Source organism: Chrysemys picta, chromosome 4 (genome assembly GCF_011386835.1).
Source record: "Chrysemys picta bellii isolate R12L10 chromosome 4, ASM1138683v2, whole genome shotgun sequence".
Classification (NCBI taxonomy): Eukaryota; Metazoa; Chordata; order Testudines; family Emydidae; genus Chrysemys; species Chrysemys picta.
In genome coordinates, this window is record NC_088794.1 from 114,851,707 (window position 1) to 114,863,022 (window position 11,316).

The following is an 11,316-nucleotide window of genomic DNA, read 5'->3' on the forward strand; positions in this document are numbered from 1 at the left end:
TAAAAAGTAAATTTCAGGGCTTAAGTTGTAACAACTGAATGAACTCATTAATTGATTAGTTTCTCTGCCACGTCGTTCTGTCAGTCTATGAGCACATTGTAAGCCACTTTTGAAACATGTACAACTTAAAATGAGGTGTGGGAGAAACCATTATTTCTAACTCTCTCATCAGAGCGGGATCAAAATTTCTTCAGCCTTCCATCTGAGTGAAAAATTCCTGAAAATGCAGTGGGGAAAAATGGATGGGAACCCTCCAAGGAGAAACCACAATCCAAGTTTAGTCTCTCCTGACTTTGTTGTGAGATCTGACAGACTCACAGCCCAGGCTGGAATGGTTGCAAGCAAATGTGGTTAAACTTCACTATTGATCTCCAAAGAGAGAGTGATGCTCTGTTAAGATGTGCAATGAAAGAGATGGCTGGAGTAGGCATTTAGAGGGAAGTCAGTTCTTTGATCTCCACGACATGCTCTCTTTAGCTTGACAAAACACTGTGTGGATTCCTCCCTCCCTCACAGTTCTTGGAAATGTGGACAAACGGTTTAAGCAGACGCACAAAGCTCCAATCTGGTAGGGGTTAGGCTAGCTTCTCCTACTGGTGCCTTCAGGGTGAGAGGTGGAAAATGAAATAGGGGCTCTCTTGTTATGCTAACAAACTTCCCAGGGCATGGTGCAAGCAAAACTTTACTGGTTTTTATAATATACCTAAGTTACGAAATTTTGTAATGTAGCAGAGTGAGGGAGAGAAATTAAGAATAAACAAGGAAGACAGTCCATTGAGTCATAGATCTTCATGTCCAAACCTCTTTATATAAAATAAAGAGGGAGTCATGTTAAAGTAAAATGGAAGACTTTACTTCAGCAAACAAAAGCAATGATTATAGGTTAATGATCATGAAATGCATTCCTGCCTCAACCTGTGATAACTAAGCAAATTGGAATATGTTGGGTCAGTCAACTGTGTTGGAATGATCCTTCGAATACAGTGATCAGTGCCAAAAATAAGAGGGTTTATTGATTTGTTGTCCCACACAATTCTTGGTGCAACAGCTATGAGACAGAATTTTTTTTTTTTAATCACAGGTTAGACCATCAGCATTCTGTCTTTTTCTCCTCTGGTTCAGACCAGGCAAGCAGCTTAGGAGAACTACTAGAACAGTACCATCCTCCTACATAGAAACACATACTAGCTGTGCAGATCAGCTGTGCTGATTTTAAAGTGAAAATGTGGTCTACTATAATTCTGCTAAAAACAAGATGGAATTAATTCGGTTAAACTCAGTGCAATTTATCTGCGAAGTTTTTACAAGTCTTGTCAAAGTCACTCACCCATGCATGCACAAAGCCTTTCTGGACAAGTGCTGTTGACTGTTGCAAAATTTAAGGTTCCATTTTAAAAAAAGCTGTAAAGTGAGCTTTCCAAATGTGAATCAGCTGAGATGAATAGAATAACTTAGGAAAAAGGAGAGTGATACAAAGTGAGATTTTGGTAGGAGGCAAAAGACCAGAGAACACAGTGTCAAGGGGAAAAATGAGTGACGGATGGTGGAGGGAGGAAATGGACAATGTAGGAAAATATGTATTATGAGAAAGGAATCCAGGCAAGTAAAGAAGAGCAAGATAGCATGTAGAAGCATCAACCAAATTGGGGCCACTTTATGCTAGGTTTTGTACAAACATATAGTAAACGACAGGCCTTGCACCAAAGAGCTTGCCCTTTCAAGCTATGCCTGTGCTACCAGCTAGGAGAATGATTTCCCCTGCTTGTGTACACACACTCATGCTAGCTCAAGTATAAATAGTAGTGTAGCCACTGTAGCACTGGTAATGGCAGCAAGGCTGAGCCATGCTGAGTACAAACTTGCCTGAAATTGCTGGGTATGTGCTTGGCATGACTCAGCCATGCCTCTGCTGCTGCTACCATTGCTACCTCAGCTCCATTGCTATTTATACTTGCGTTAGGTTGATGAGAGGTAGCGTAAGTATATGTACATGAGCAGGGGAATTACGCCCCTACTGCTTGTTGTAGATGTAGCCTAAGGCTTCAAATTCTACAGCCCATCTGTATTCTGTATATCTAAGGTATTTATGGCCCCCCTATTACTGTAATCTCTGAGCACCTCACAACGTATTTATCCTCTCAGCACCACTGTGAAGTAGGAAGGTAATATTATTCCTATTTTACAGATGAGAAACAGTTTCTCTGCCTCTAAGTGGTTCGCCCTTAGTAATACTGGTCGCTTGTGGCATAGCAGGGAATTGAACCAGAGCCTCTTGAGTCCCAGACTAGTATCCTAGCCACAGAATCATCCTTCCTCTGCCGTTTGCTGTTCATCAAAGCACTTAATTGTGTGGTAAAGTGCTTTGCTGAATACAGATGGACTCTAGCTCATGTTTAAATGCTTTGCTGCATTGGCATCTAAAAGACCCACCATTAAAGGTAGATGAGACAAATAAGTGGGAGGTAGTGTGGATGTCTTAGGATAGGTTTAGCTGAAGACACAATTTAGAGCCAATTAGTATCAATGTGGTAAGTGTTTTTTTTTAATTAAATCAAAATGGTTGATAATGTTACAAATATTTCATTTTTTTTACATTGCCAGAGGTGTAATTTTAGGAAGGGAGAGGCGGCACAGGTGTTTTTCTCCCCACAGTAATAGACTTTAAGCTTGTCAACACACAAAGTTGCACCAGTTTAACCAAAGGTGTGGTGTTGAAAGGGTGCAACTTTGTGTGGAGAGCAGGTGTTTCTCCTTGGGCTAGTAGGCGTTAGGTACACTTCAAGTGCTAGGTTTTTGTATAATATGTGGTTTCAGTAAATTTTAGAACTACAGCACTTGTTAGTGACCACCTACTGTGTTAGAAATAACTGAGACTGTTTCACGCACTTGCTGTAAGAATAGAAGAGACAGGATAGGGTTCTTATGTCTCAACTAATATATAATTTAAACTTCTAGATAGAATGTTTGTGCAGCATTCATCTGAATGCTTTTTTTAAATCATAACTTTAAGTGTTGTGGCTTTCTTTCAAAGTTGTCTGGACACTTGTAGTTATTATTCTCTTATTATATCCTCAAGTCCAGGGTTAGCATAAATAGGAATGCTAAAACTGAATGGCTTCTAAATGTATTTGCTGTTCAGCAGTAAATAGATTCTGAATTACAGCTTTGTCTCTAGCAGTGTCCTCAAATGTCACAAGAAGGGAAGAATGAATTTATAGGAGGTAAAACCTACTCAGATTGCATTATAACTGGCAGCAACAATGTCTACAGTCATTGGCACTAGGCTCACCTGTTCTGATAAAGCTTTTCTAACATTTTTTCTTACACTGTTAGTTGTGATAATTCCACTTTTTCCCCCCATACTTCTCAGGGAAGCAGTTCATCGCAGCTTCAGTCTTGGACTGTTCAGCCATCTTTTGAAGTGATTCCAGGTCAGCCACAGCTAGTGTTTCTTCATCCAGCCATCTCCCATCCCATTAACCCTCACCTTTTTGGTGAAAAGAGAAGTGACTCTACTAATTACCTGCCCATCCTGAACTCCTACACAAAGACAGCACCACATCCCAGCAAAAGAGATCGTGTCTGGGATTTGGAGGAAAGAGGGAGAACCAGTGGACAGAAATGGCTTTGCACAGATACTGCTATGTCCAATAATAGTTTATTGCCCTCTAGTGCTTGCCCCCAAGTATCACCTGACTTTAAGCCTGCTCAGGACTCTACTCAGCAGAGTTCTCCAGCTTTGATGGCAGATGGAAAAATGTCAACTATTGATGGCTTTCAGTATATTTCTACTGCCAAACAAAAGGCCCCAGGTTTGATTCCCTTTTCCCCTACTGGACTCCTCCAGATATCAGACCGCAAATCTCCTGAGATGGAGAATCCAGTACATCATATGGTGCAATTAGCAACCTGCAGCCCACCTTTAGCAGCAGAAGAACTTTACACTACTCCTGAGCTATTGTTGCAGCAGCAACGCAAGCGCAAGCGCTTTCAGAATACCTTTGTTGTGCTGCACAGGTCTGGATTGCTGGAGATCACCTTGAAAACCAAGGAGCTGATTCATCAGAACCAGGTAACCCAGATTGAACTGGACCGACTGAAGCAGCAAACACAATTGTTCATGGAGGCAATAAAGAGCAATGCTCCTCAGGCCTGGGCAGAGCTAGAGGCATCCTTAACAGGGTCAGATAAAGCGGACAGCAGCCTTGAGGCTTCTCCTACATATCCCAACATGTAGTGCAAAAGATATATAGCTGGTCAAGTGATTAGAGTGCCTCTCTTCCTCTGTCTCAAGCTTTTACAAGAGCATTTTCTAAGTTTGAGACTACTTTTAAAACTCATTCACAAAGCAGCATGCCATTAATAAACTGTCCCAAATGCCAGTTGAGAGGCATAGGCAGGAATTAGTACTGCTTCATGTGACCTGGAATTGAGTAACTGTGCTCTTCTTTGGGCCATGAAGGTGTGAAGGTGCTATGATGTGATGTGTTCCCATTCTTATGATGGAGAACATTGAAAATGGCTCTTTCCTGGCAAGCACCTTTTTTCACCCCCTATCTCCAGACAGCCAATTCACAGAATTCACTAGACCTGATCTAGTGTAGCCGCTTATGAATTGATAGGGAAAGAGGAAACTTGATGGGTAACATAGTATCTCCGGCTTTGTGTTAATACTCCAAAGACACAAGGTGGCCTTGTGTCAAGGCTCCTTCCCCACTCTGAACTTTAGGGTACAGATGTGGGGGCCTGCATGAAAACCTCTAAGCTTCTCTACCAGCTTAGATCTGCTTTTGCTGCCACCACTCCCAATGTGCTAACTCCCTTCCCTGGGTAGCCTTGAGAGACTCTTCCACCAATTAATTCCCTGGTGAACACTGATCCAAAACCCTTGGAGGAATTAATCATTCCCCCCCTCCCTTCCCTTTCCCCCCCCACCAATTCCTGGTGAGTCCAGATCAATCCCCTTGGATCTTAGAACAAGGAAAAATCAATCAGGTTCTTAAAAAGAAGGCTTTTAATTAAAGAAAGAAAGGTAAAAATCATCTCTGTAAAGTCAGGATGGAAAATAACTTTACAGGGTAATCAAACTTAAAGAGCCCAGAGGAACCCCCTCTAGCCTTAGGTTCAAAGTTACAGCAAACATGTAAACACCGTAGCAAAAGGTACATTTACAAGTTGAGAAAACAAAGATAAAACTAACACGCCTTGCCTGGCTGTACTTACAAGTTTGAAATATGAGAGACTTGTTCAGAAAGATTTGGAGAGCATGGATTGATGTCTGGTCCCTCTTAGCCCCAAGAGCGAACACCCACCAAACAAAGAGCACAAACAAAAGCCTTCCCCCCACCAAGATTTGAAAGTATCTTGTCCCCTTATTGGTCCTTTGGGTCAGGTGTCAGCCAGGTTACCTGAGCTTCTTAACCCTTTACAGGTAAAAGGATTTTGGAGTCTCTGGCCAGGAGGGATTTTATAGTATTGTACACAGGAGGGATGTTACCCTTCCCTTTATAGTTATGACACCTTGCTTTTGGATAATCACCACATTGAACAAATGGAGATCTGCTTGCATTAAAGCTGCACTCTATATGTTGCATTGCTTGAGCAAAGTGGGGGTGGGGAGGTAGGGGATGTGATAGTTCTAGGCGGGCCCTGTTAGCCTGTCTATTTTAATTTCTTTAAAGTTGAGAGCTGGGTGAAAATTTGAAAGCACTAGACCTGCACTGGAAGTGTTTATTCCAAAGCAGGTTTATTTGTACTGCCCATTAACAGCTAACAGCTGTTCTAAGCAAGGTGGCTTTGGATTTCCCAAGTATGCAAGGAGTTAAACACTGACTGTTACTTAAAAAAAAAAAGCTAAGTGGTATTTTTTAAATGCATTACAATGAAGATTTGTAGATTCCAAGGCCAGAAGGGACCATTGTGATCAACTAGTATGACTTCCTGTATATCATAGGCTATAGAACTTCTCCAAAATACGTTCCTCGCTAGGCAGCTAGCAAGACCAGCTATGCATCCTTTGGTCTTTATCCAGTTTAGGAGAGACTCTTTTCTGGCTGTGAAATCAGCTTGCTGAGTTTAAAGAAGGGGAAAAAATGGTTATACAGGTCCTAGGGTGAAGCAAGCCTTGCTTTTCTTTTTATGAGAAACATCTGAGTGTATCACTAGAAAAGACTCTGGTCACCTTGGTGACATCTTCCCAAGAATATGACTTTGAACACTTTTTAATGTTCTCTTCAGTATGAGTATTACCATTCCCAACCTGCTTGTCTTGAAGCATGCACTTACACACTGATGCTGGTAGAGGCATTAGACCTTAGTGTCAGATGTACCCAACAATCTTGTTTCAAAAGCTGTTCTACAGACACGTTCATATTGTTTGAATTTGACTTGTCACTCTCCTTTGTATTCCCTTCATCTTGAGCCATGTCTTTCAAATACTCCTCTGTATAAGGAGATTTAAAATATGGTCATCTAAGAATGAAGTGAACAGTCTTTCCCATTCTAAATTATATGATCAGAGTCTGATCCCTTTGGTTTGACAATGTTTTTCAAACAAAACTTGCATTTCATGTGATCAAGTATTGCCTGGACATTCTTACATTCCTGTATGTATTTCAGTTTCTCCAAAAGAAACCTAAAAGCATTCCAGTTAGAAAGTTTGAGTTGGCCTTTTGTCTTTTCATTCAGTGATGTGACCCTTTCATTCTTCTGATGGTCTCAAATGAACATTGCAGGAGGTCCTAAAGAATTCACCTACAGCATTACTGTAATAAATGCCTTGGGAAACTTTGGAGGTAGGAGAAGAGTCTTCCCTTTTCAGCACCTTACTTAGCTCACTGAAAAGGAGTTGCATACGTGCCTCAAGAAGGGATGGAACATGAAAGTCAGACTTGGACTGACTTCTGGAGCTAGAGAGAGATTCCCCTCAAAACCCAACTGAATAGTAGCTGATTAAGCACCATCCCAGCTGTGGGGTAGAGCACCACCAAAGAAAGTGGGGGGAGAGGGGCAGTGGATGGGAATTTGGCCAAAATCTTATGTGGGTTTCCTGTGTTGCCTGATATCTGAAGTTAACTTGCTATTATTAACACATAGCATAGTGACACCAGATTCAAACAAGTAAGGCATTTGATACGGTTTCGCATGATATTAGTAAGGCATTTGATACGGTCTCGCATGATATTCTTATCGATAAACTAGGCAAATACAATTTAGATGGGGCTACTATAAGGTGGGTGCATAACTGGCTGGATAACCGTACTCAGAGAGTTGTTATTAATGGTTCCCAATCCTGCTGGATTTGCATAACGAGTGGGGTACTGCAGGGGTCTGTTTTGGGACCGGCGCTGTTCAATATCTTCATCAACGACTTAGATATTGGCATAGAAAGTACGCTTATTAAGTTTGCGGATGATACCAAACTGGGAGGGATTGCAACTGCTTTGGAGGACAGGGTCATAATTCAAAATGATCTGGACAAATTGGAGAAATGGTCTGAGTTAAACGGGATGAAGTTTAACAAAGACAAATGCAAAGTGCTCCACTTAGGAAGGAAAAATCAGTTTCACACATACAGAATGGGAAGAGACTGTCTAGGAAGGAGTACGGCAGAAAGGGATCTAGGGGTTATAGTGGACCACAAGCTAAATATGAGTCAACAGTGTGATGCTGTTGCAAAAAAAGCAAACATGATTCTGGGATGTATTAACAAGTGTGTTGTGAGCAAGACACGAGAAGTCATCCTTCCGCTCTACTCTGCTCTGGTTAGGCCTCAGCTGGAGTATTCTGTCCAGTTCTGGGCACCGCATTTTAAAAAAGATGTGGAGAAATTGGAAAGGGTCCAGAGAAGAGCAACAAGAATGATTAAAGGTTTTGAGAACATGACCTATGAAGGAAGGCTGAAAGAATTGGGTTTGTTTAGTTTGGAAAAGAGAAGACTGAGAGGGGACATGATAGCAGTTTTCAGGTATTTAAAAGGGTGTCATAAGGAGGAGGGAGAAAACTTGTTCACCTTAGCCTCTAAGGATAGAACAAGAAGCAATGGGTTTAAACTGCAGCAAGGGAGGTCTAGGTTGGACATTAGGAAAAAGTTCCTAACTGTCAGGGTGGTTAAACACTGGAATAAATTGCCTAGGGAGGTTGTGGAATCTCCATCTCTGGAGATATTTAAGAGTAGGTTAGATAAATGTCTATCAGGGATGGTCTAGACAGTATTTGGTCCTGCCATGCGTGCAGGGGACTGGACTCGATGACCTCTCGAGGTCCCTTCCAGTCCTAGAATCTATGAATCTATAAGACGCTGCATATAGCAGGAGGCCATCACACATTCCGGGCCAAACACTGAGACACCTGAGCCTGCTAGAGAATCATAACAAAGTTACTGCAGTGGAGCTTCCAACCCCCTTATTGAAAGAGAGTAAAGGTTGTTCCCTTGATCTGAGTGATACAGGTGTTTGTGTATGGGATTACAGAGAGGGGAATAGACATGTGAGCCACCTAGTCCTATCCTCAGAGGTCCCTTCTCTTTCCTTGGAAGCTCTGCTTCTCCCATCTGAGGCTGTGGAGAATCTTAATAAATAGGATCTGAATTTAGGAATGACTGTTCTAGAACATGAAGTGATGGATCTAGAATTATTTATAGACATTTTAGAAATTAAGAGGAATGGCGGTTGACAGAAATTCAGTCCCAGTTAATTGAAGGGAAGAGAGGGAGGCTCCCACTTGCTCCACTCTGGTGGAGCAGAGAGGACAGAAAATTACCCTAACAGGATATAGTGTACTTCCTGATGTAGGAAAACTCTGGACAGTGTAAATCTGCTGTAGCTCACACAACATCACAGGCTCTCTCACGAGGGGTGGGCTAAAAGTGGTATGCTCAGAGCTAGCGGATCTTTCTAACTAGTGTAGTTTTATATAAAATATATGTGAACATAGTAAAACTGTGAATAGAAATTCAGCAACTGCTTCGAAATCATACTGCTTGTCAGAATCTCAACTTCTTATTCAGTATGTTCTGAATTAGAAAAATCTTCTTCAAAGCTACTGAATAAATCTGGGGTCACCTAGGACCCATGTCCCCAGATAAATTAGCAGTTAAGGTCATTAATGAAGTATGCTGGAAGGCGCTGATTGTAGATATACAAAAAGCTGTCAAACCCCAGTTTACTCATATGTCTCTTTGCTGCCTTTATTGCTGGAAGCCTTACTGAAGCTTTATATAGCAAAAGCTTTCCTACCCTAGTTGTAAGTTTAGTAAAATAAAAGGGGATGGAGCTATGGTGAGAGAATTCATTGGTTTTTAGTATACTTGGTCTGAAGCTGAAGCCAGTTCTAGACTGAATCCAGAAACAGCCTAGCCAGATTGTCCAAAAACATCAGCCTCTTCAATGAAACAATTCTGTAAGCATTGGCCCTGCAAGTTTTGGAGGTTTTTTGATCTATGGATCAACTGGAACAGTGTTTCTCAAACTTGTTCCGCCGCTTGTGTAGGGAAAGCCCCTGGCGGGCTGGGCCAGTTTGTTTACATGCTGCGTCCGCAGGTCCGGCCGATCGCGGCTCCCACTGGCCATGGTTCGCTGGTCCAGGCCAATGGGAGCTGCTGGAAGCGGTGTGGGCCGAGGGACATTCTGGGGACAACTTTACGCGGCAGGTAAACAAACCGGCCTGGCCTGCCAGGGGTTTTCCCTACACAAGCAGCGGAACAAGTTTGGGAAACACTGAACTAGAATTTGCTTTAACAACCTAGATTTAAACCAGAGGTCCTGAGCTCTGAAAGGTCATCTAAACAGTTTCTGCAGCTTCAGCTGTTGCTGCTGCCACCAACTGGCTGAAGTGACATGGAAAGGAGAAGATTGATGGGTCAAGCAGACTTCTGCTTTCATGTAAAAGTTTTAATAACTTTATACATCTTGAATTTTTAATTGCTTTAATGAAGGTTTTTTTTTTAACTTCAATAACTCTGGTTGAATGTAAATATTTTCTGTATCTTCAAGCGCATTGCAAAATCTGAATACTGTAGTATGAGAACTTGATTACAAAATGTGACTTTTTTTTCTGTAAAACTTTCTAGAGACAGACTGTGAAATATGAATGAAATAAAGTATGTGCCTGAAAAATTGTGGGTTGCTATAATACCATTAAACTATGGAGTCCTTTACCACAAAATACTCTATGCAAACACACTCCTGGGGGAATTCTGTGCCACTGCGCGTACACAGAATTCATGCCTCCTGCAGATATTTTTTTTTCCCCGTGCAGAAAATAGTCTGCCAGAAAGGCGCTGCAGATACACCTTTCGCCCACCAGGGGCTGCTTTGGAACCAGAAGAGAGGGCAGCTGGCTCAGCCAGCCCTGGAGAGGGAGGGTGAGAGGCTGTCTTCCTCACAGCATCCTGCCCGCAGGGCCAGGTGAGGAGATATGGGGGGACGGACAGAGCAGGGAACACTGGGCTGCTGGGGGGTGATACAGGCTGGGGTTCAAATAGGCTAGTTGGGGGGGGATGACAGACTGGAGTGGGCACAGGAGCTAGTGTGGTAACAGCATTGAGTCGGGCTGAATGGGAATGGGTGTGTAGAGCCACATGAGGGCAGAGGGTGCAGGGACACATGGGGATGGAGGAAGAGAGGTGGCTGGGGAGGGCAGGGAGTTGAAGGGACACATGGGGATTGTGACAGATCTGTCTGACTGAAATGGGAGAGGCTAGGGGTCAGCTAGAGTCTTCATGGGGGAGGCTCCTCAACTTCCTACCAATCCTTTCCCCCCCTCCCAAAAAAAACCCTCTTCCCTACTTTTCTTCCTCTTAAGTTCACTCCCAGGCTCCTTCCCAGCAATTACTGCCCTCTCCCTCAGCAACTCCAATACCCCTGACTCAGCCAAGCCTTTGCACTGCTTCTGAGGGGTGCAGGAAATACAGTTCTGTATTGTAGTTTAAATGAATTATTATTCAAAGTTCTGTATTAATATACCTAGTAAGAAATCTATTTATCCAAAAAAGATTCAGGAAATTTTTTTTTGTCTGTATTGATACAGACATACTTGCTGACAGGTATTTTGAAATAAATTACCAAAATAATTGAAACTGGCATGATTATATTGTGTTATTTTGACAATCTGCAGAATTTTAAAATATTATGTTTAGAATTTTTAATTTCTTGGTGCAGAATTCCTCCAGGAGTAACGAACAGCACTACAGTCACATGCAGCTAGTTCTGGAGCAATGCGTACCAACAAGTGGCATGTAATAGCACGTCCCTACAAAAAGTACCACAGGATCTTTAATGTTAATCCTTGCCTATTATATCTCCACTAAAGGGGCAA

At 42.3% G+C, this 11,316-nt stretch overlaps 1 protein-coding gene across 1 annotated transcript in view; it reads left to right on the forward strand.

Annotated features, from left to right (window-relative positions):
* Positions 1 to 10,115, forward strand: part of CIPC (CLOCK interacting pacemaker) — a 28,907-nt gene extending 18,792 nt beyond the window's left edge. Inside the window, exon 2 of the mRNA XM_042858720.2 lies at positions 3,371 to 10,115. Within this exon, the coding sequence (XP_042714654.2) occupies positions 3,371 to 4,237 (867 nt within the window). The 3' untranslated portion in view covers positions 4,238 to 10,115. The remainder of the gene's footprint in view (positions 1 to 3,370) is intronic.
* The last annotated feature ends 1,201 nt before the right edge of the window (positions 10,116 to 11,316 follow it).